Source organism: Lissotriton vulgaris, chromosome 6, assembly GCF_964263255.1.
Source record: "Lissotriton vulgaris chromosome 6, aLisVul1.2, whole genome shotgun sequence".
Taxonomy (NCBI): domain Eukaryota; kingdom Metazoa; phylum Chordata; class Amphibia; order Caudata; family Salamandridae; genus Lissotriton; species Lissotriton vulgaris.
In genome coordinates this window covers 1,412,084,423-1,412,110,583 of record NC_141694.1, presented here as the reverse complement: position 1 = coordinate 1,412,110,583, position 26,161 = coordinate 1,412,084,423, and the positions used below count along the sequence as shown (strand labels likewise).

The following is a 26,161-nucleotide window of genomic DNA, read 5'->3' as shown; positions in this document are numbered from 1 at the left end:
AATTTAATACAAGCCACATGTGGATTCGGTGTCTCTACAAGCATGGGGCACTGCTGAAGTCCCGATCCCTCCATCTTGCGTTCCCTCACAGACTAAACATGAGAGGACACGCTGGATAGGACGTTACTTCGCAAGCCATTAGTACGCATGGCATTATTATGAAGTTTTGACTTCGCAATGACCATTACTTCGCAAGATTATACTACTTAATCATTTACATTGCAAATGCATTGTAATGTAATTGAAATGCGTTTTCACCGCATTTAATTAATAAGCATACCATTTGAACTCCTTTACTGCACGATGTAAGTATAAAAAATCTCTGCTACAAACCTATCCCCAAGAACGGGATGACAGGGAATTATGGTTTTTGGGTGGGGGAGTATAGCAAAAGTAATTGAAAAACACTTTAAATTTTAAAAAGTCACGCAATCATTAATGTATTTAAATTTTTTCAACATGCTTTTAATAAATTAAATATGTCATTTGGGAGGGTTATTCCTTCCACTTTAACACATTCACATTTACAAATAGGAACACTACACTACACAAATCCTCAAACCCTATACTACCCTAACTACTCAAACACCTCTACACTACCCTAAACCCTAAATCACTACCCCTAAAGGACCTTCCCCCTTCCCCAGTCCTGTCTCTACAGTCTTACACCACACCAACACTAGCCTAAACCCTAAAACTCTACCCTACACTACTCAAACACCTCTACACAACCCTAAACCACTACCCTTAAAAGTCCTTCCCCCAGTCCTGTCCCTACACTCTTACACTACACAGCATGACCCCCCTACACTAGCCTAAACTCTAAAACTCTACCTTCACTACTCAAACACCTCTACACTATCCTAAACCCTAAATCACTACCCCCTGCACATCCCTACCCTGACCACCTGTCCTGTCCCTACTCCCAAACACTACCCTTCACGACTCCCGACACCACTTTACACCCAAAAACAAAAATAAACACAACACAAACAAATACTACAACCTAAAAGACTACCTCCTGCACAACCCTAAAAAATACACAACCCACTTACCTTACTCTCCTTGTGGCCCCTCTCTTCCCCAAATCCTCTGTTCCTCTCTTCTCCTGCTTAATGCATCGTCATAATTGCACGTCGTTGTTTGGAAACGGAACCGCCTCCTTTTCCAGACAACGATATAGATAGTCTGCATAGTAAAGTACTATGCGAAGTAACGGTAAACACTAAGTAAAGGCATGCTAAGTAAAAACAAATGCTAAGTAAAGGCATGCTAAGTAAAAACATGCGTACAAAAAGATCCTGTGAAGTTATAAATGCGTACTAATGGCAATGTGTACTAGAGCCCGCTAAGTAAAGGTAGATTACCGCAACCATTTGTTCCCTAACATCACTTGTTCCAGTGGGCACCATTTCGCAAGCTTTTCCAGACGAGTCGGTCTGAAATTCTCTCTTTATGTCTGGGGCAGTATCATGATGGGCAGCACTGCCTCAGAGTTTTCTCTACCTGATTTTATGCACCTGCAGCGCATAAATTCAAATAATTTAACCTTATATTGCTCCAAGTTAGTGCCTATTGTTAGCCAGCACAGCTCAGAAACAGAAGAGGTAAACCTTGCTCACTGTTTGCAAAATGCACAGTCAGAATATTGATACTTGGTTTATTGGTCTCAGAAGAACAGCAAGGTTTCGTTCCAGGTAGGGACCCAGTAGCACATATAAATACTGCCTTTGCAGCTTTTGATGTCGCTGGTCATTTGGGTCAGCAGATCGGGATGCTGATGTTGGACGCCGAGAAGGCCTTCGACCGAGTTGCTTGGGGGTTTCTATGGTGTACTATGTTCTCTTTGGGCCTTGGTCGGAGGTTTGTCTCGGCGGTTCAGCGACTTTACTGAAATCCTACTGCTGTTATCAACTTTAACGGTTTTACATCTAGTGCTGTTGGTATACAGCAGGGGACGCGCCAGCGGTGTCCGCTTTCCCCTTTATTATTTTCTCTTTACATTGAGCTGTTTATTCGGGATCTCCTTCTGAATGTTTTTATCTCACCAGTGTCCTTGAACGGCATGACGTTAAAAGTCACTGCTTATGCAGACGACCTCGCTGTATTCACTACTAGACCAGAGGAGGCTATAGCAGTATTAACATAGGAGGCACAAAGTTTTGGTTCCTTTTTTGGCTATAAGCTTAATCTAAATAAAACGCAGTCAATCCTTAATTACGTACCAGTGCCTGTTTTACGTCAGCTAGGTATTACTGCTTCTGCTATCTATCTTGGGGTGTGTCTTAGCGGGCGTACTGAGGATTTTATGGTTTCTAATATCTATTTGCATCAAATATCTAACCATTTTTTATCAGTTTCATTTGCACTGCAGGTTTGATTTTTAATCCTTATGCTTGCAAACATGCTATTCTTTCATATGAAAGAGCTATGCACCAATGTTTTAAGTGGTTTGTGGGAAAGGTGATGGTGTGACCATGTATTATATGGGATAAGTACTCCCAGGGCGTACATGATAAGTATATTGCAAGTCATCTTGGAGTTCCATAACTTTATATAGGAGCTTGTCCTACAGCCTTGTTCCTCTATATGGTTATGGAACGCCTCTTTAGACTTGCAATACCCTTACAATGTATGGTAGGAGCTATTTTTAAAAACAAAAGACACAAATGATGGACGGAATGCCAAACAAATCAAACGTTCACCCCAAGTCAAGAGGTCTATGTTAAATCCATCGTTCTTTTGCTCACCATGCCACCCAGTTTAGTCCCGGCCATATGCAAATCAGTCCTGACCCTGCTCCTCATGGGAACAGTCCAGCCCAACCAGCCCAGCCAGGTCTTCCCGGGACCAGAAACAAGCATCCCAGGACCCGTTTCGGGGTATTATCCCTCATCAGCCAGGCTTGCTTGAATCCAGTGGCACAGTGAGCCCAGGACCCATGTCTGGGCATACCCAGCACCCTATGGCTAAACTGGTCTGCCTCAGACCCGCCTGGTGCTCTTTTCATACAGTAACTGCAACCTAGATCTCAGAACTCAAGGGCACCACTCCCCTACTATTCTCTGACAGAAAGCATGCTCACATTATTGGACTTGCTCCACTTTGTCACTAGAGCACTGAAGCCTACATTCACAAGCAAGCAGAAATCTTGGATTCACATTTGGTGCTGGCTCTTCACTACCCTTGACAGAAATGGATTTAAACAGTGTGCTTGGGACTATCCTATTGTTTGTTGTGAATATATCACCTTAAAATGTCACCACAAATTGTTATACTGATGTATAGTGTTATTCTTAATAATTTATTATATCAGGAGCAATTTGGTAAATACGATTTATTTAAAATGCCATTAATAAAAATAGATGGTAGAGCCCTCCACTGTCACTCCTGGTCAATCCGCAATATTCTATACATCAAAGATGTAATTAACTGACAACCTCATCCTGTTTTCCTTACTTCAAGCCTCCTCAGGCACTCCCAATAAGGAATTCTATAAGTTCCTAAAACTCAAAGTATCAATTAACCACAACCAACAGTTCAGAAACCCTCAACTCCTAAGTATCATTAAGAAACTTGCGTCACTCTCCACCCATACCCACAAAGCCTGAAAAAGCTGCAAGATTCTCCAAGAATCAGCCTCTAACCCCATTCATAAATATCAAAAGAAGTAGTTGTATTCCTGCCTTAGGGAAGGCTATTATCAACTAACTGATAATAACTGGTCACTGATTTGGTATTTGGCCACCAAGCACAAAATATCTCGGATTATTCTCTAACGCAAATATTGGTTACTATACATAACTGATTGGACCCCAGCTACGCTCTGTAAATAAGACCTTCTTCAGACAACTGTTGGAACTGCTTCTCAGAAGTGGATGATCTTGACCAAATGATCTTTTATTGTCCCCTGCTCCAGTCTTATGGGGAAGACATTAACAAAACTATTAATTACATCTTCCACTACGAGGTATCGCTGGATCCAGTGTTAATCTCATTAGGCCGTCACCAACCCTCCACCACTCAACACAAGGGAACTATTATTTGACTTGTTGCTCATACTGGGTGTCAAAACAATTCTTTATGACTGGAAAGATTTTGAATCTATTTCTTAGTACACTACTTGGACCTGGGTTTGCTTCCTTAGAAGAGCGGACATTATCATCCTTAACTAAAAGTTTACTCATGAAAAGTCCAGACTAATCTGTTCCCCATTAGACGCTCACATCCAAACAAAACCCACCTACCTAACCACATTGTTCGACTTATGGGATATCCCCTCTCTCACTCCCCAACCAGCCACCCCACCAACCAGATCCATTGCACCCCTTCCCTCTTTCTCTTTGACCCCTCTTTTGTATCCTTTCTCTTTTCCCTTTATCACCGAAAAGTAAATCTCCTCTTATACACAGGAACATTAAAGTAAATATTTCAAATTTCTCAATCAGAGAATTACACATCTCTCTGACCTACACTTTGGCTCATACCACCTTCAGGGTAGGAATACTTCTCTCTCATGATGGATGGAAATGTGATAACTGAACTTACTATATGTCCTTTACTTCTCGCCTTTACTATACGTTTGTTTTCTGTATGTTTTATTGTATTGAAATGCCTAATAAAATGTTTAAACTAAAAATGCCACTGTGTTATCAATTGCATAACACATTTACTCAGCTATACATACCTTGTCAATAGTTTTCAAAATGACAGTATAGTTGTTGAAAAAGTTGGTGTACGTTTTCAGTTGGGTGGCATACTTTGTAAAGACATCCCCTAGGCACTGGGCTGGGCCCCATTCCTGAAGTCTCACTGTGAGTTCATCTAGAAACCGTCTGGAAAGAGAATTGAAAGGATAGATTGAGGAGGTGATTCTGAAAAAGAGGGCTGGCGTTTTTACCAAACAGATGCTTGATAACGGTTTGAACCAGTAACAAAAAAACACTCGAATTATGAGGAGAATAAGAACCAAAGAGGTCCAGCGTCAGGTTAAATGAAGAATGTCAGTTACTTTTTTTTTTTTTTTTTTGGTGCAAAACATTTATTGAGCACTGTCAGGAGTACACAGCGTCTCGCCAACAACCCGGAGGCCGGCCGCTATCAATGCATATATACAGAACAAAGAATGACAGAAGTGCATGGGTGCGAATACAATCGCGTCAAACAGTAACATCCAAGGGACAAGTGCCGCGTCTACATAGCGAAATCAATGCGTCTTGCATTTTTAGATATTTTATGTCAACATTAACATGTGCAGTGTCTAGGCGAACCCGGGGGGGGGGGGGGGCGCATACCGTGTGCCCGAGCGGGCATATCAGTCCGTGGGAGGTGCGCAGCTGGCAAAGCCATGAGTCCATAAATGAAGTAATGGCGGGCCTCAGTATCAAAAATGTTAGGCCGGTAGCCACCTGGGCGGTAACGTGGGAGTGCGAGCAAACCACTGAGAGCCTAGAAATGGGGAGGCGGGGGAGAGAGAGGGGGGGGTGGGGAGGGTAGGGGGGCAGGGGGGGGGGGGAGGAGCAGTAAGCACATCATGCCAGACAGGTCAGTCCAGGACTTTCAATTAGGACCAGGAAACAACACTGTAGTGTCCCACCATTCCAACCTCAAGCGTTGTCATCTCCCAGAGGGTCAGTTATCAAATAACAGTGTAATGGGGTGCAAATATCAGTAGGCCTAGAAGTAGGCGGCAACAGCTCGGAATAAGTATGCAATTGTTCCTGGCAGTATATCATGTCACTCATCCAATCCTTAAACTTGGGCGCCCTTCCCCTCCCCCATCGACAGGCCACCCTGCGTTTAGCCAGAAGCAGAGCCAGCGCCATAAATTTACGGTGAGCCGCCTGGAGAGGTGCAACATACCCCAGAAGGGCCAACAATGGGGACGGGTCCACCGTCGTGTGTATCATTTTGGACAGCACTTGAAACACCTGGGTCCAATATCTGCCCCCTTCGGCACATCCCCATGCAAGGTGAAGGAAGTCAGCCCCCGGAGCCCCACACCTGTCGCATGTGTCTGTAGGCCTCAGCTGAAACCTGTGTAAGCGCGCTGGAGTATGGTACAGTCTGTGTAGGAATTTATAATGAATTATCCTATAACGGCTGTTGGAGGATATGCGCTCGGTCTGTTGCATGCAAAATTCCCATTGTGCATCTGTAAGAGTCAAGGCTAGATCCTGATCCCATTTGTGCCTAGCGGGCAGAGCAGTGTAGGTCATGTTGGCACGGACAGATTTATAGAGTGTGGACACCAGCTTATTGGGATTGTCGTGAAGCAGCATGTTCTGTAGGGGAAGAAGCACCGGGGGCTCACAGGGGAAGTCAGGCGTAATGGCCTGCAGCCCGTGCCTGAGCCTGATGTAATAAAACAGGTCTAGAGGTGTCGGCTGTATGCCCTCGTATAACTGGTCCTTGGTACGGAAGGTGCCATCACGATACAAGTCCCCCCATGTAGTGACACGTATGCTTTTCAGTAATTTTTGAAAGCCAGCTTCCTGCAGGAGCGGGAGCTGTGGGTGGTAGGTCAGTGGCAATAGCGGGGCATATAGGAAGTGTAGGTCAAGCCGCAAAGTAATGGAGTTCCATGCCGTTACCGTGCTAGACACCGTGGTAGGAGTCTTGTCTCTGCCTTCAACCTGGGAATAGAGTGCGCCTTCAATGGGAGTCGGGTGGGCCAACCAGTGTTCGGCTGCTAGTTGAGGCATATATCTCTGCTGACGCACCCAGAAGTATGCATAGTGGGCCTGAGCAGCCCGATAATAAAGCTCAAAATCAGGAATACCGAAGCCCCCTTGCGAGAATGGTCGAACTAGGATCTCCCATTTGAGTCTTGGTGTCTTCCCACCCCACACCAGTCGGAGCAATTCCGAGCGAAGTAGCCAAAAGAAATAGGATCCGGGATGAAACGGAATGTTCATAAACAGGTACAAAAGCTGAGGGAGTATTACCATCTTAACTAATGAGGCCCGCCCAGCCATGGAAAGGGGGAGTGATATCCATCTGGATATATTGTCACTTATCTTGTTCATCACAGTGCCATAATTAGCACGAATCAGCTCTTCTCTACTCTTCTCCACATGTATACCCAAGTACTTAAAATCCCCTGTACACCAGGCAAGCGGGAACTCCAGCGGAAACTGACTCGTCGAGGCAGTAAGGGGGAAGACACACGACTTATTCCAGTTAATTCTGACTCCCGAAAGGGCACCAAACCGTATAAATTCCCGGAGTATGGGATGTAGGTTGTCGCTAGGGTGGCGAACATAAAGGGTGATATCATCAGCATACATAGAGACGAGAATTTGTCTCTGAAAACAGCGTAGTGCACTGTCCCGATGATGCTGCCGCAGTTTAGCGGCCAGGGGTTCGAGGCTATAGCAAAGAGGAGTGGAGACAGGTGGGCAACCCTGCCTTGTCCCTCTGGAGATCGGGAAGTCCGAAGACAATTTCCCATTGAAGAGGACCCTGGCCACTGGACGCGTATATAACAATCTAATCCAAGAAATAAATATAAGCGGAAATCCCATTCGCTCTAGAACTTTGAACACATAGTCCCATTCGAGCGAGTCGAATGCCTTGGTGGCGTCTAAAAAAATGGCCGCCATTGGTAGGTCTTCGTGGACGGAGTCATAGACCGAAAAAAAGGTACGAAGATTGTGCGACGTCGTCCTACCAGGGACAAATCCGGCCTGGTCCGGAAGTATCAGATCAGGCAGGAGGAGGCTGATGCGCGCTGCTATCAATTTTGCAAGAATTTTCACGTCACAATTCAACAAGGACAACGGCCTATAGGAGTCGCAGCTGGCAGCGGATTTACCCGGCTTGAGCAGGGACGTAATAAGGGCAAGTCTCATGGAGGCAGGGAGATGGCCCACCTCTAGCGCATCTTCATAAACCTCCCGCAGCACTGGTGCCATGAAGTCAATAAATGTTTTGTAGAATTCAATAGGGATGCCATCCAGCCCGGTGGCCTTGCCCGACTTCATACTCATGATAGCCTCCCTGACCTCATCCAGTTCAAACGGGGCGCTCAAAAAGGCTCTCTGTGCATCGCTCAACCATCCCAAGGAGACATCCGCTAAATAATCGTCCAGTGTGAGTTCGCCAGTCCTGGTAGAGGAGTACAGCGCACCGTAGTGTCGCACAAATTCGTTCAGGATTTGTGCGGTGTCCCTGAGTACCAGCCCCTCAGCAGTTTCAAGTTCCAGTATAACAGTTGGCGAGCGCATTAGCTTAACCGTTGCCGCCAGGGCCTTCCCAGGTCTCTCACCCTCCCCATATCGCCTGGCTACCCAGTACTTGTTCCTAAACTTTACCTCGCGGGCAGCCTCCTCGGAGTACTCCGACAGTTTTTCACGTATGGTAGCGAGGGCTGAATTGTCAGGGCCTGCTCTGAGGCGGTCCTCTGCACTACGTAGGTCAGCTTCTAGACTGCGCAATCTATTCAGTATGCTCTTGAGCACTTCTGAGCCCTTCGAAATACATAAGCCCCGGAGCGTGGCCTTAAAGGCATCCCATATGGTCTCAACGTCCTGGACTGAGTCCTTATTGCGTTTAAAGAAATCCAGACATTCATCCCGGAGTTCTTCTTGGAAGACCGAATCTAATAACACAGAGGGCCGCATACGCCACGCCGTCACTGGGGGCCCCAGCTCAGAGCCGGACAGTGTAATAAAAATGGGGGAATGGTCGGAATATGTCCTGGGGAGGTGCGACGCGTGAACCAGCGCCGTGTACAGATGCGAGGTCAGGAGGAAATAGTCGAGCCACGCCCATGAATTAGCTTGCACTGTAAAGTGTGTACCTTCCCCTCTAGACCCGCAGTGTGAACGCCAGGCGTCTATGAGATTGTTACCGGCAATGGTAGCTCCAAGGACTTCTCGCCCGTTAGTGTAATGGTGGGGGGCGGGGTGTGACCTATCCAGGGGGGGGTGCAGGGTCGTATTGAATTCTCCCCCCCATATGAGGTGTTGTGGTCCCGTCTCCACTATCGCAGCCCATAAAGCAGTAAAGAACTGTGGGTCATCTACGTTAGGCCCATAACAACATGCTAGTGTCACAGTCATATGCCCCAGTCTACCCCATAACAAACAATACCGCCCCTGGGGGTCAGCCCTGGATCCAGCAAGCCGAAAAGGTGTAGACTTCTTAACCAGAATGGCCGTACCTCGTGCATATGAGGAGTAGTTAGCGAAGATCGTGTGAGAAGCCCACCTACTTCCAAAGGCGTGTGACCTGTGGGGCGCAAAATGCGTTTCCTGCAGGAAAGCAATGTGGACGTTATGGCGATCAAGGTAACTCAATACTTGTCGTCTCTTCCTATGGTCTCCCAGCCCCCTCACATTCCAAGTAATCACATTTAAGCGTGTGTCACCCATGTATAGGTGCGAAACAATGAATACAGGATTAAAGCGAGCAAAACGGCCCAGTCACCATTAGCAATAAACAGGCCATCGCCCAATCGAACCGGCCTGGTGATACCCAGAGGGAGCAGGGAGCGGAGCACTGATGGAGCGCCCCCATCACCTGTGTCATGTTGTAACCACAGACAGCGCACATCACATCCATCCCACCCCCATATCCCCCGGCCACAACCAAGGAGCCCTCCACAGGGCAGGTAAGTGAGTTTCAAACCCATCATGCACATGTTATAACCAGAACCCCAACAAAACCCCCAGCACACCCCCCCACTCACCACCCCCCCAAGAGTCCCAACAAAAGGACCCGACCCGAAGAAAGAAAAACATTGCACAGTACTCAACCATATAGGGCGAAACATTCCGGCTCTTCTAAAGGGAGCCATACCTTGCTCAGTGCATTCCTGTCCCGCCAGGTAAACAGTCCACCACCCCCCACCCACTGAAGCATCCCCAACTCGCCAGTGCCCCAGGCCCGCCCCCCACCCACATACCAAAACAGTGCAAGGAAACAACAAACAAACAAGAACCAAAGTCAATGTCATTGGGGAACACCCAGTAGGGGTCATCTGAGGCGCACGTTCCACCACCCCCAGTTGTCCCACTCCGTGCAAGTCCACCCTTAGGGTCTCCATCCGGAGCAGAGAGGGAGAAAGGGGGTGGGAGCCCGGCATACATTACCACCTGAAGTCCAACACCCGTCCATGGCACCCCAGGGGCAGCTGCAGCCACCGCAGAGAAGGATGGGACCCCCTGCACAAAGAGGGGAGCGAGGACGATCTAGTTGAGGGCAGGATCAAGAACCATAGAAAGCCAGCTAGTGATTATTCGGGACCAGATGTATTTAAGTCTTCAGCGTCCGCAGGTCTCCTGTGTCGTTTAGGCAAAGTCTTAAGGTAGTCCTCGACCTGTTGGGGGTTGAGAAAGAAGTGCTGTGTACCCTGGTGGGTGACTCGCAGCTTGGCCGGGTACAAGAGGGCATAGTCAATGTTCAGGTCCCGAAGCTTCCTCTTGACTGCCAGGAATTTTCGCCGTTGCTCTTGAACCACCGGGGTAAAGTCGGGGTAGATGGAGAAAGGCACGCCATCATACGTTAGGTTCTGGTTCGTTCTGGCTGCACGGAGCGCCGCATCGCGATCCCGGTAGTTGAACAGGCACGCGATTATGGGTCGCGGCGGGGCTCCAGGTTTGGGCTGAGGTCCAAGGGAGCGATGGACGCGCTCCACAATAAATTGATTCGAAAGAGCTTCTGCCCCCACTGCCGCTGTAAGTAGTCTCTCTATGTACAACTCCATCTTCCCCGTGTTGGTCGACTCCGGAATGCCCGTGACGCGAACGATGTTCCGCCGACTCCTAGCCTCCAACTCCTCATTCTTGGCGGCGATCACTCTTAACACATTGTCCATTCTAGCAAGGCGAGAGTCATGTGCCGCGGTGGTGTCGTCGTTTTATGATATCCTGCGTTCCACCTCAGTTATGCGCTCCTCATGCACATCCATCTTTTGGACTATCCCATCCATTCTAGATGAAAGTCTATCCACTTTGTCAACCACCATTGCAAAGCCCTGGCGCATCTCCTGCAGCATGGTGGCTATATCTGGGGTCGGCGGGGTCGATGTCGAGGCCTCCGTGACCGGGCTCCGGGGCTGCACCGCGTCCCCCGTGTGTCGCGTCGTCTTCTTCTGCGACGCGGGCTCAAACTGCAACCTGGGTTGGCGACTGTCCGGCTTCCCCATGTCAGCAATGTGAAGGATGAAGCTGCCGCGTCTAGGCGCTATCCGCACTGCAGCTGGAGAGGAGCAAGTGAAGGGGATATTATCTCCGCACCACTTAAGTGCAGTGCAGTGGCGTCTCTGCTGCAAACGAGGCGTTAGGCAGCGGGGGAAGCGCGGCGTAGGTCTGCAGGGAGGCCCACTGTGAGATAGAGTGTAGTTCGGAAATAGATCGGTCTCCCAGGTAAAAGTGCGAGAACACCAGCCAAAGATGCAGCGCCTCGAGGTCCTAGCCAGGAGCACTAAGCTGTTGGAGTCGCCAGCTCTACAGGGTCGCTGCAGGAATCAGGCCTTGAGACTGTGTATGGCAATGTTTATGGCGAGGCCGTCAGAAGTCTCAGGCCCTCTGCAGGCGAGCGCCGCCAGTCCAATATGGCGCTGGTAGATCGCGCCTATCCCAGCAACTGTGGGGCTCGTAGCGGGGTGAAGCCAGCGGGGCCACCGCACCTCCTCTGCCCCCGCGTCGCAAGTAATGCGCACCGCAAGTACCTCTGTAGTCTGCACTGGATGCCGGCCCCACCGCCAGTGCCGGCTGCGCCGCTTGCCAAGCTCTGGAGGCCCACTTGCCTCGTGGCGAGCCCCGGGCTCGCGTAGGTCCAGGAGCCGAAGGCAGGCTCCGACGCGTCAAGGCACTCGTCAGCCGGGGGCTCCGCAGGCTGCAGCTCCGGAGTCCGAGGGGGTAGAGCCACCAAAGTTGCACCGAGTGTGCAGTGGCCTCTGCGGCCCCTCCGTGGGGATTTTCGGGCGGGTGAGAGCAGGGAAAGGAGGATAAATAACGGATGGTTATGCCAGGCTGCTGGAGCCTCACGCAAGTGCGGCCATTCAGCAAGTGTGCCCTCTAGCGCCCAAGAATGTCAGTTACTTCTCTGGTGTAATTTGAAAATAATAAGTAAAAAATATTCGAAGCATCACATAAAATATCAATTACTCTTTACTGAAAATGGATTAGTCATATTCTAATATTCTACACCGCTCCAGTGTTTTTTTAAAGAAAAACTTGTACAAATAATTATAGAAGTAAATGATTTCTCAAGGTACTTGATAAATTGAAAATTCATTATAAATGAAAAATTCACTTAATTAAATAATCATATTTCAGAACATTGATGTAAACAAAACATGGCTGTTCTTTAGGAAATCACAATAGAATGTAGGTTAGCATTTGATCAGAAGTTTTTTTAACCAAATAATGGCCTTATCACAAAATTTAAATTCAGCAATGTTGAGTCTCTTCATATGCCCCCCCCAAACTTTATTTATATTACGGTTGTTAGACCTGGCACCTTGGCGTGGGCCTCCCTTCCATTTTTGCTGTTGCCTCAGGGTTTTTTTGCTGGTGTTAGATGCTTTGAGCACTGTGCCACTGCTGTCCAGTGGCACAGTACAAGTGCGCCCTATTGTAAATTGATGTATGGATGAGTGATTTCATGATTGGCTGATTTGGTTTACATGTCAGACCCTAGTACAGTGCACTGAGTGTGCCCAGGGGTTGTAAACTAAATGCTGCTAGTGGGCTTGCAGCACTGGTTGTGCCACTCACAGAAGCAGCCTGCAAAAGTGTGTCTCAGGTCTGCCATTGCAGAGCATGTGTGCAGTCTGGTACTGCCATGTTGACTGGGCATGTACAACCACATGCCAGTCGCTAAACCTTCCCTTTTCTTCATATCAGATACCCCTATAGTAGGCCCAAGGGCAGGGTGCACTGTAAGTATAAGGTAGGACAAGCCCTGATGTATGTGGCATGTCCTAATAGTGAATTAAAGCTATTTTCGTTTTTCACTATTGCAAGGCTACCTATTGCCCATAGGCTAGAATGGGCAGTTAGATTATTACATTTTATAATCCTAACTGACTCCGGGAACTAGGTCGAAATTCGAGTTTAGTATGCCTAAACTCAGAATGATGAAATACATCTTTTAGTGAAGTTGGTTTTAACATTCTGTGTTTGAAAGTACCACTTTTAGAAAGTATGTATTTTCTTGTCTAACTATCCAAGCCTGCCTTTGCTAGGTTGTGTATTCCTTGTCTGGAGTTTGAGTGACAGGGGCTGGGGGATTCCAGGAGACAGGGTGAGTCAGCCCAGTGGTGAATAGAGAGATCTGTATCTAAATGGGAGGGAGGAGTTGCACCGGGGACCTGAATTGGACTGTGCCTTCCCTCCACAATGCTAGCTCCACCTCCTGTGGTGTGTCCGATGTCTCTGCCCTGCACTGTGAAAGGAAAGAAGGAGACATGTAAACAGAGTGCTCCAGGACTGACCAGAACTGGTTTGGACTAAGCAAAGGCTTCTCTGCCTTCAGAGAACAAAGAGAAACTGTGTATAAAAGAGGGGACCCAAACACCAGAACTTTAGATCACTTTTGGACCTTTGTGTACTTTATTTCAACTTGCAAGGATCTCCAAGGGCTTGAGAAAAGAGCTTGCCTCCTGCTGAAATCTCAGCGACAACAGACTTCACCCACCAGCTCCCCAAGAGATCTTTGGAAGGGCCTGCAGTTGTGCTGGACTTTCTCAGGAACTGCGTGTCGCAAGTGGCTGGAAGAGTGAGTCAAGAACAGGAAGCATGTCACAGAAACTGCTGTTGGCCGCTTAAGAACACAAAGCGCCATGCATCGCCAGAGAAGAGAATCGACGTTGCAGCAGACGCCGCCGCATCAACGAGAAGCGTGGCACAGAAGAATCGTGAGTCATCGCAGGTCCACCGAAGCGCCTTGCATTGCCAGAGGAGAGGATCGACGTCGCAGCAGACGCCGCCGCATCCCTGGGAAGCGCTTCGCAGGGCCTGTCGCAGCTCATCGCCGGAGAAGAGGATCGACGTCGCATCAGACGCCGCCGCATCTCCGGGAAGCGTGTCACAGGGCCTGTCGTAGCTCATCGCCAAAGAAGAGGATCGACGTCGCAGCAGACGCCGCCGCATTACCTGGAAGCGTGTTGCATCAAGAAGAAAGCGCCATCTTTGTTTCTTTGCACCAGACTTTCAACGCATCACCATCCTTGGAACACTTTTTTTGTATTGCGCTACGCATCTTAAGGTACATTGACTCAAAGTGTTGCAGTTTAAGATGTAAAGAGAACTAAGTTATTTCTACCATTTTAGGTACAGTATTGTGGATTTTTTTCGTTTATGGTCTTGTGTTAAATCTATATAAAAGATACTTATTTTTAATATACAACTTGTGAGATGTCCATCTGTAGTATTGTCACTTGATTACTGTATGTGTTCACAAATGCTTTACAACTGCTTCTGAGATAAGCCTGTCTGCTAGTGGCAAGCAACCAAGGAAGTGAGCAGGGGTTATTTTAGGACTGTACCCCCTTACCTTGACTAGAGGCAAGGGTCCCTATTTGTCACAAGTACCTACCTGTGCCAAGAAGAGACCCCCAAATCTAACAACAGTTAACAATCATTTCACTTTTTCATCGTTCAAAAGTGCAATTAAAATAAAGGACTAATTAAAAAGACACCTCAGTTTTACCAATTAATGAGAATTCATCACATATAATTAAAAATAAGCAGCTCTGTGCAATAAAATCTCCTTGCTGTTCTTACAAAAAAAATGAAACCTCAGCCAAATATTATTGATCATTATGCATTCCTCTTCACTAAAAGGGTTCTTAAGGGCAAGCCAGAGATCGCTTCACTGCTAGCACCCTAGTTTGAGTTGGGATGAGATGGCGCCATCCTTCTATTAATCCACAGTGGGGAACTGGGTTGGCAAACCTCAGCCAAATATTATTGATCATTATGCATTCCTCTTCACTAAAAGGGTTCTTAACCACTTGGCTGCTAAGGCATTATTTGAATTCTTTATTAATTTCCATTGAAATCAATGGAAAGTCCATGACGAGTTACCCTTGTCATTAGCGGCGAAGAGGTTAAGGGCAAGCCAGAGATCGCTTCACTGCTAGCACCCTAGTTTGAGTTGAGATGAGATGGCGCCGTCCTTCTCTTAATCCACAGTGGGGAACTGAGTTGGCACGTTTAACTAATTAATTCTCACGGTGTCACACCCTGCACATTCACTGATCTTACTTGAGAACAACTCATTTCGCCCAATTCAGAAAGTAAAACCAAACAAGCATTGGCAATGCCAATAGGTCTCGCATGTAGAAAATTGGAAAAGATGGGCAGAATGGTACAAGAGACAGAGGGCCTGATTTAGATCTCAGCGGATGGGATACTCCGTCACAACGGTGATGGATATCCCGTCTGCCGAAATACTAAACCCATTATATTCAATGGGATTTATATTTCGGAGGACAGGATATCTGTTACAGTTGTGACGGAGTATCCCATCCGCTGAGATCTAAATCAGGCCCAGACTGCTCAAGTGCCACAAAGGGTAAGCAGAAAAGATTAAGTTAGATGGTAAAGTAGAAAAGACAGACAGAAAACATAGGTAACAAGGGACACAGGTAGAAAAAAACTAGCATGCAGCTGCTTGCATTTACAGCTACTATCAGCGTATAATCTGGCATCGTTCAAATCCTCCTTCACACTAGTGTGATCCCTTTTATGAGTGAAAGAGGCCCATTGGGAGGGTATGTTTGCATCTCTTATCTGAGAAAGTGAGGGAGAACTTCTGACCATTAACCAGTCTGTCGCCTACGGAGATGCAAATATGCAGCACTTTCATGCTTTAAAGCTGGATGATGAACAGCAGCAGCAAACATACCACATTAACAGCAAGTGTGACTATTTAAAAAAATGCACACACCACATCTTGTTTGATACTTTAAAGATGTAATACCAAGTTTCACACTTAGCGCCCTTTTCAGCCATGTTTGAGTTCAAACTATGTATGTGACAAACCTACATGTAATTTATAAAAAGTAAAATAAATCAAACATTTTATTTTCACATTTCTGCATGATTTGGCTAATTGGTTGATTTCTTGAAATAAGTAATTGAAATTTAAAATGAGGATTATTATAAGGGTTTAACATTATTAAAAGTGAAAACAACATGTAAGTCTCATGATGTCATCTGCCGATAAAGCCACTCTGTCCTTTTCTCAGATCTGGGTTTCATAGCAAGTAAATTGACTCCCATCTCTGGGTCTAATAGTGTGTGATGTAATTTCTAGTGATGTCTTTATTAGACCTATTGGTTTTAGGATGGGAAAAAAACGACCTCTTTTTGGTCACGGAATGTCAGTTAGTGTGCACTATGGAGAACAGAGTCATACAACACTGTGCTGGCTCCCGGTAAGAATGCAAAGTTGCCTAAGTTGTCAGGGTATGCCCAGACGCGGGCCCCTTATTCACTTTGCCACTGGATTCAAGCTAGCCTGGCTGATGAGGGGTGTTACCCCGAAACCGGCCCTAGGATACTTGTTTCTGGTCCACGGAGGACCTGGCTTGGCAGTTCGGACTGGGCTGTTCTCAACAGGAGCAGGGTCAGGACTGATTTGGATATGGCTGGGTCTGAACTCGGGTGTCGAAGTGAGCCAAAGAATGATGATGGATTTAACCCAGATCTAATAGTGACTGGGGGTGAGTGTCTGAAAAGTTTCAGTGCTCCGTCCATCATCCTTTTGTGTTGGCTTTGTTCACCCTAAGTTGGCAGGGTATGTCCAGACGTGGGTCCCTTGCTCACTGGATTCAAGCTAGCCTAGCTGATGAGGGATGTTACCCCGAAACCAGTCCCAGGATGCTTGTTTCCAGTCCAAGGAGGACCTGGCTTGGCAGTTCAGGCTTGACTGTTTATTTATTTATTTATTTATGTGGTTTGTAAAGCGTGCAGCTACCCCCGAGGGGGTGTCCCGGCGCTAGAACCTGAACCTCCAGGGGAGAAGAAAGGGCAGGGAGGGAGTCAGCAGGAATAAATCAGAGTACAGAAAAGAGCCAAGTTTTGAGTATGGCCCGGAAGATGGATTCAGAAGGGCAGAATCTAAGATCGATTGGCAGAGCGTTCCACAATTTTGCCACGATAACACTGAACCCTCTGCCGCCCATTCTGGTGAGTCTAAAACGGGGAGAGATCAGAAGGCGGAGATCGTTGGATCTCAGGGATCTGGTGGAGTGGGATATTTAGACTCGTTTTTTCAAATAACTGGGTCCGAGGTCATTGATAGCTCGGTAGGCGAGGGTAAGGATCTTGAACTGGATACGGCTGGCCACTGGTAGCCAGTGAAGCTCCTTACGATAGGCGGAGACTGACTGACGGTAGGGGATATTACCAATCAATCTGGCCGCCGCGTTCTGGACAATCTGAAGCCGGTCTATCAGATATTGAGGGGCACCAGCATAAAGACTGTTGGCATAGTCCAGGTGAGACGTAATGAGAGCATGGGTGACTGTTCGACGGGAGTCCAGAGGGAGATAGGGAAGTATCTTTTTGATAATGCGCAACTTCAGGAAGCAGGCAGATGTAACTTTATTAACCTGAGTTTTGCATGAGAGGGAGTCGTCAAACTGAAATCCCAGGTTACGAGCAGAGTGAACGGGAGAGGGAGCAGGGTCAAGTGCCGAGGGCCACCACCAAGAGGAAGGGATGGAATTTTTCTGATTAAAAAACAGCACCTCTGTCTTGTCTGTATTGAGTCTAAGATGGTTATCAGTCATCCAGGCACTAATGTTGTTGAGGCACTGGCGGAAGTTGGTGAACGCGGATTCCGAGTGGTCTCTGAAAGAAAACATCAGCTGGGTATCATCAGCATAGGAGACCACCCTGACTCCGTAGGACTCCACAACGTCGGCCAGTGGGGCAAGATAGATGTTAAAAAATAGAGGGCTGAGGGCAGAGCCCTGTGGCACACCACATGACAAGGGTTTATCCTCAGATTTAAACGGCCGCAGCAGAACCCTCTGACTTCTTCCTGAAAGGAAGGACGCGATCCAGTTGAAGGCGGTGCCGCCAATGCCTATCTGTTTGAGTCGGTCAAGGAGGATGGGGTGGGAGACAGTATCAAATGCAGCGGACAGGTCGAGGAGAACCAACATGGCCTCCTCGCCCCTGTCCACGCATTCCCGGATCGTCTCTGATACTTCCAGCAGGGCCGTCTCTGTGCTGAATCCCGCTCGAAATCCGGATTGTGAGTCGTGCAGCAAAGAGTTACTTTCCAAGTACTCCGTGAGTTGTAGCTGCACGGCTTTTTCCAGGACTTTTGCGGGTTTAGGGAGAAGGGAAATGGGGCGGTAGTTAGCGAAGATAGTGGGATCAGCATCTGACTTTTTCAAGATAGGAATCACCAAAGCCTCCTTCCAAGTGGTAGGGAAAAAGCCATGGTGGAGGGAGGCGTTCCAGATGGAAAGGAAGGAGCTGGCTAACGAAGGAGCCAGCTCTCCCATAAGTTTAGCAGGGACCGGGTCCGAGGGGGCACCAGATTTGCAGTGGGTGAGTAACCTAATGGCAGCATCCAGGGTAAGTTTATTGAAGGAAAGGAAGGATGGAGAAGCTGGGGACCTAGTGGGGGAAGGCAGGGAGGCTAGCCCTTTAGGGAAGGAGATACACAGTTTGTTTATTTTTTCAAGGAAGTAGTCAGAGAGTCCCTCGCATAGGGCCTGACTAGCAGAGTTCTGTGTGGCCCTAGCAGGAGGATTAATGAAGTCTTTGACAATGGTGAAGAGGGTTTTTGACGAGTTTTTGGCATTAGCAATTTGAAGAGAGAAATGGTCTTTCATAGTAATTTTTTTTTGTTTGAGGAATTTTTTCAAAGCAGATTTGTAAGTCAGTTTGGCTTCAGGGTCATAGACTGTTCCCATGAGGAACAGGGTCAAGACTGATTTGGATATGGCTGAGTATGAACTGGGGTGGCGAAGTGAGCAAAAGAACGATGATGGACTTAACCAAGATCTAATAGTGACTGGGGGTGAGTGCCTGACAAGTTTCAGTGCTCTGTCCATCATCCTATTGTATTTGCTTGGCTCACCTTAAGTTGGCAGAATATGCCCAGACGTGGGTCCCTTGCTCACTGGATTCAAGCTATCCTGGCTGATGAGGGGTGTTACAACGAAATTGGTTCCAGGATGCCTGTTTCTTGTCCAGGGAGGACCTGGCTTGGCAGTACGGGCTGGACTGTTCCCACAAGGAGCAGGGTCAAGTCTGATTTTGATATGGCTGAGTCTCAACTGGGGTGGCAAAGTGAGAAAATGAACGATGATGGACTTAACCCAGATCTAATAGTGACTGAAGGTGAGTGCCTGAAACGTGTCTGTGCTGGGTCTATCATCCTTTTGGGTTTGCTTTGTTCACCCTAAGTTAGGTTATTGTGTTTGAAAATATTTCGCTCAACCAGAGTTTAGAGTTTGTTAGATTAGCCCATTCAGTAGTAGTTACAAAGTTCGTCCTAGAGTACAGCGTTGGTTCACCTGCATGCAGTACATCACACAGAGTTTAATTGACGGATGCTAGTGGTTTGGCATTGGTCAGTTACAACTGTATTAATATCAGTAGTGCTGACCATGAGGTTCTCCTTTACAGCAGGCCACCAATCCTAACCAGGTCCCATTGAGCATGTATGTACCACAAAGAAGCTCCCCATGCCAAAAGAGGAATATAGAATCAGAGAGCCATCCTTGAATAGGAAGGAAATGGAAGAAAAACTAAAACTCCTGATGATCTTATGACACTGAAGTCTTCCCACGCAACAACCAGACAACTAATCACATAAGCCAAAGCAAAGTACTATCCCAACACCTTCACTGACGCCGTGTGATCTGCTGTGGGTTTGGTACGTACAGGTGAAAGGCGCTCAAACAGTGCGGGTAAAGTATGGTAATGGATGATAATAGGATAAGACGGTGCAGACAGTATAGAGGAGAACCCTATAACCTCTAACTAATATTCAGGCATGGGGCGCCTGAACATTATAGAACATACAAACAGTAACTGTGCACACGTCAGGTAAATAATTTGGTATACATGTACTGTTGGACAAACGAAAATGAAGCTGTTGATTTGATGAAAGCTTTATGTAATTCTCTTTAGGGAGTATACAGACGCCAGCCGACACGTGTTTCATCAAGCAGGACGAAGCCTGTGAATCATCAGGGCTGTGAGTGGCGTGATGGTTTAAAGTACTGGTAGGGTAGAGTAATCGTATTGTATATGGTAGTAGGCGAGCTTGGTGTACCAGGATAAATTGGATAGAAGGAACAGTAGGGTACGACTGCAGTCGGTGATCGTGGAGACAGGGTAGCAGTGTCGCTCCGTGAGGGTGTGTCTACCTTCACTGACGCCACCAATAGAAGCAGAACATTTTTCAAGACACTCAAGTACTGCGTCAACCTCCTGGCAGAACCATCTATTCCTCACTTCACATTAAAATGCACTGGCTTTAACCTCCTCGTCAGTGAGAAAATAAAGAACATCCAACAGCACATTAACAACATTAAGCATGCTGCATCTCTACCGACAATCCCTTCTCCTATATAATTCGGCAATGGTCATCCTTCAAAGCCCTATATCTTGCTCATCTCACAGACAAACTCAGACCCCTCAAAGCCACTTCTCATGAAGATGATGTTGTACTACTGTTCTTCATCAAAGCTCTTTCAGAGGATGCGCTCTCACCAATACTTACTAACGTCAATGCCTCCTTCACTCAAGGCATCTTCCTCGAAGTTCTCAACACAGACCAGATTGATCACTCCTAAAGAAACCTGCACTTGACCCTGATGACCTCCTCAATAGTGAATAACTCATCTACCTTTAATTCGCAGGATCATTGAAGAATCAGTCTATGTTCAGCTCCATTTATGCTAACCATCTACTGCACGAATACCAGTCTGGCTTTAGATCACGCTGCAACATGGAGACAGCTACGTTACAAACTGTAGACAATGGCCTTTTGACAGATCAAGATGACCCCTGCCTTCAGGGTCATTTTAATCTTGCAGGACATCTAAGATGCATTCCACACAGCCGACCATCCCACCCTCATGTGGACCCCGGAGTCTGGAATGGAATGCACCACCAATGTCTTTGACTGTATTCCTTCTAGCTTTCCAACCAATACTAAGTGTACATATGGACACCTCCAGGTCCCTAAAGATTCAAGTCCCTCAGGGGTCCATACCATCCCCAGCTGCTGTATGGAGCAGAGCCCCTTGTATCAAGCATCAACATTCACAAATATGCCAATGATACACAACGCTAGTTTAAAGTCTCCTCTGCTTCAGATTTCGCCCCAGACAATGCCTTCACATCAACCCAACCTGGATGTCCAGCGCCTACCTGAAGCTCAGCCCAACCAAAACAGAATTCCTGTTATTTGCCAAGGACAAAAAATAAGAAACAGTACAAGCCTGGCTCAATGACATTACTTTTGATGGATCCAAAACCTCAACTTTTACTGAATGCCAAGTCACTTGGATTCACCCTAGACACCAAAGTCACTCTCAAGGAACACATTGCCAAAAAAGACAAAGACGGCCTTGTACCCGCTCTATCTTCTAAAGAAGGTAGAATTGCTTCTTCCAGAAAGAGACTTCAGAACAGCTGTTCAAATCCTCATACTGTCACATTTGGATAGGGGGAACGATCTGCTCAATGGGCTCCTAGATGCCAGACTAATACCTGTTAAGGGAATCCCACATAATGCAGCACATTTCATCCAATGCCTGAAGGAATATAATCACATCACCCTCATCTTGATGGACCTCAATTGGCTCTTCTTATCGGCCCGCACTATCTTTAAAATCAGCTGCATCATTTAGAAAACTATCACGACCAGCACCCCCGCTTATCTTGCAGACAAGCTCACCATCTCGGATGGCTCTCGGCACACCCTTTGAAGGACACCATTAGACTACAAACTAAGAAGTGTAAAACAGAAAAAACAAGACAGCAGACCTTTTCCATCTGTGCGCCCAGTAACTGGAACATCATCCTTGGATCCATAAGGAATAACCCAACTCTACTACAGTTGAGAAGAGAGCTTGAGACCCACCTCTTTGAAGATCACAATCCATTAACAGTCAATAAACCAGCCATCTCTCACATAACATGTTGACTGTATGTCTGTCCTTGACCTTGTACAGAGATCAGCTGCCTTTCGACAAAGAACGCGCTATAGAAATACCATCTGTATACATGCATACTTAGAATTAAATGGGAAATGGCAATGCATTCCACTCGCTTCATGACCACTACCCAAAGTACTCAAGTTAGCTTTGTATGGGCCACATCACCCAAAGCTGTTCCCCCACTGCTTCTAACCTGGTTACACAGAGGACACAGCAGAACATGGACTGACAATTCCCATAGATTACTATTCTTGATGATTAAATTCAAGACACTTGCACCAGGTAACACTGGGCCATGGTGTCTTTGAAAGCTGGAGCACACACTATAGGTATTGTGTGTGCATTTGTGAGTGTGTGCGCTCACATTCATAGATGGAACTTCAGTCTCTGTACTGCAAGAGGATGTAGCCTTACTGCTAGAGCGGGCGACCTCGAAGCGACCTCGGGCGACCTTGAAGCTAGGGAACCGGGTTCGAGTCTCGGCAACGGCGCTCAATATCCTGTGATTCTGTGCAAATCACTTAATCTCCCTGTGCCTAACAAAAATAAATGTGTCCTTCTGTAATGAAAACTGGTGCTATGTAAAGCGTTCTGATACCTGATTTCTCTGGTCTAGTTCGCGCTATATATAAAACTCAAAAAACAAAAACAAACAAGCAAAAGGTCGCCTGTTGAAGAGCTCCCAAGATACAGACCTCTGGGGCTGGTCCATGACAGCTTCCTCAATAAAACCTCATTAAGCACTGGACTTTTCAGTGCACTGTGCGTTCAAAGGAGGAGACTGCTATAAAGGTTTGGGGACAGAACCTCAACATATTATAAGTATAGGGTATTTGTATAGTATACCGAACGTCACGCATCAACTGTGTTAGGATCAAATTACACATTGAGCCCTTCCTTTGCATTTGGAGAATTTTACTTTGCACCTCACCAGTACGAACACTACTTCCCTCGTAATCCCTATTATATATCCACTGTTCTAATATTTAATCAAGATGGCCACTCTTTTATTGGTGCCTTGTTTCTCTAACATTAACTTTCCCAGACCTCGCCACATGTCATAGCACAGCAGTTTGATTGATCCCTGTTAAGCGATCCGCCATATCATGGACTTTACTGCAATGAAACATCTTTTGAATCTCTTGCATACTGTCTGCCATAATGTAGGTATCCTTAAGCATAGCAAGGGTTGAAAATCCATCTGTTTTGAGAAGCATATTAGTTGGCTACCGCATGACAGTCTGCAGAAATATCTTCTCCCTGACCTCCCATTATGTTACTGCCCTCTCAGTGAAATAATTTCAAGAGTAACTCTGAGGACCTGAAAGGCAGAGGCAACACTACACAGAAAAATTCAAACTACATAATAGAAATACATGATAAGAAGTGATAAAGCTGCAGAGCAAAGAAGTAGTTATATGCTCAACACCCATTTGTTTTGTAATTTCTATGCACTCCTCTTAAATTCAACCTCAGTGAGCCAACACAGGCTCATATTATGTGGATGATAATTGCCTATGTTGCAGACAATACAAAAACTGGTCCTCAGCACTTGAATAAGGATACATCTTTGAGAGGACTGTTAAGAAATCAGTCCACAATTTTTAGACTTGGGAAACAACATCCCAAAGAGTATTGGAAAGAACATTACTTGAACCCCAATTCCTTCTTTTATACTACTTTTGTCCTGCTTCCTCCACTTTTCAGCTTCGTAGTTATCTTGTGATCTTCTGGTGCACTTACTAACTTCTTATAAAGCTGTCAACTCAGAGTTTTGGGCGTCAGTACTTTGCACATGGGCATGTGTTGTAAATGGCCAATATTTTCCCCTTGTCCTCCTCCTTCTACAGCCAGGTAGCTTACATCATAATGTTGACACTTTAAGCTACATGATGTGTCACAATCTTTTTCGCAGCAGCAGCAGATCAGCTTAAGCTGTGAGCCTCTTTTCTGTGGAACACTCATCCTGGCCTGTATGTATGTAAGAGATTTAATTACCATGAACCAGCTACAAAGCAATGGAGTGTTGTAGAAGAACATGGATTCACAGGTTTATGTAAAGGGGAAGTGATGTCAGAGCTACAAATATTGAAGGAGCATGCTAGGCAGACAGGGGTTCTCTGAATTGTCAGCAGATCATCACAAAGTTTACCCCTCTCTGCTTCCAGGTAATGCGATCGTGCATTTTCCTACAGCTGGCACACATCACCCAACAGGACTTTCTGCCATTAAGCAAACAGAATTGGTAATTAATGTATTCTGTTTTACACTCAATTCCCGTGTCACCTCCACCCCTTCTTAAACTTAGAAACCTCCACTTCTGCTTCTTGTTCATTTAGATCCTGCTGGTGCCAGCAACCCCCAAAGTCCAGATGCTGAGCGCCCTCGCGCCTATAGTGAACCGTTGATTCTCTGCCACCTTAGGTAATTTCCCCATTGCCCTCTGGGTTCACCCACGAGAATATTTGTTTCACTCTCGCACCGCGCCGTTTCGGTTCCTCCTGACTCACTGGGAACACCTTGCTCATGATCAGGCACTGCGCCGTTTCGTCGTTTTTTAATATGCCGACTGGTTTTTATCATACTCACTTGTCTTTTCTCCGTTGAATTACTGCAATAATTCACGATGTCATGACGAAGCTGCACTAAGCACCATAAATCAGCATCACTTCAACCAACTCCTTTTTAACGTCGTCACTGCGACACGAATTTCAATCCTCACTCAGTATAAACCAGAGAAATGTCACCACTTCTGCATGAAATTCTGTATCTTTACCATTGCGGCGGGTGGTGCTGGAAGCACCGCCCGCCGCAATGGTGAAGATACATGTTGTGCATTTCAAAGCACAACATGACAGGCACCGCGCGGGGCCTCCCACGTTGTTCTTTGAAATGCTGGGGGGTACCATAGGTACCCCCAATGTGCAAACCCCACCCCCCGGAGTCCCTGGGGGCCCGCTACGGGCCCCCGCAGGGAGTCTCCGCATGCCTTTCCTTGGCGGCATTGACAAATGCCCATACTAATATGGCTGGCGGGGTGTGATAGACACCCCCACCATATTAAACCTTTTCCGCCCCAGTTGCAAGGCGACCGAGGCGGAAAAGCCGCGGACGGTCTTTCCGTCCGCCGCGGTCCCCCCGCCATAGTAATATGGCAGGGGGAAATGCGGGCAAGAATGTCGGGTGGATCGCCACCGCCCGCATGGCGTGGCGTGGCGATACGCCCGACATCCTAATGGGCCCCTTACTTTGAAGCTATTGAAGGGTGTTTGAGTTAACTGGCTTATAACAAGCACAACATGTCTTGAATGTGATGCAGGTGGATGAGGTAGTCAGCAGAGATCTCCGAGACTAGGAGTGATCAGACACTTTCAGAGACATTTGGCCATGCAGGCTGTGAAATGAGGTATGCTTTTGAAGTGAGTCAGATTTGACACAGGGGTGCTGAAAACAATCAGGCTCCGCCACTGCACAGAAAAGCTAGGATCAGTTTCTAAAACCATTATGAAGTTCAATTTTGGTAGCAAGGCGTTCAGTTTGTGGCACAGGAACAGGTATGTCTTGTTTTATGTGACAACTACTGAAACTTTGATTGGTAAATGTGCCTATAAGTGATTTACTAAATTGAATGTTTGTATAGTTATTCCAATCAAAGTTTAACAAACTCTATCAAAGTAGTTTGAAATTCACAATTTTCAAAATCAAATTGTAATTAACATATAATCAAAACTGTTAAAGAAAGATTTATCACACGGGTGTATATATTAAAAAATAGACTTGTATATTAATCCAATTTCATTTAAAAAGGGTACAAGATCATACAAAATACAAAGCAACAAAAAGTTACAGTAATATATATCCTTCTTTGTTACGGTTGTGTACACCGTTTTTCAAGTATTTACAAGGCAATATAACCAAATCTTGCAGGCAACTTTGCCTTTGATACAGTGATCTGCGAAATCAGTGAAAATTTCTATAACTGTTTGCATCCACTAGACCATT

The 26,161-nt window shown here is 46.5% G+C and overlaps 1 protein-coding gene across 1 annotated transcript in view; it reads right to left on the bottom strand.

The window, feature by feature from the left end:
* ECT2L (epithelial cell transforming 2 like) overlaps positions 1-26,161 on the bottom strand; it is a 566,170-nt gene that overhangs the window by 103,559 nt on the left and 436,450 nt on the right. The window contains exon 17 of the mRNA XM_086927539.1: positions 4,688-4,835. Coding sequence (XP_086783665.1) covers positions 4,688-4,835 — 148 coding nt within the window. The remainder of the gene's footprint in view (positions 1-4,687; positions 4,836-26,161) is intronic.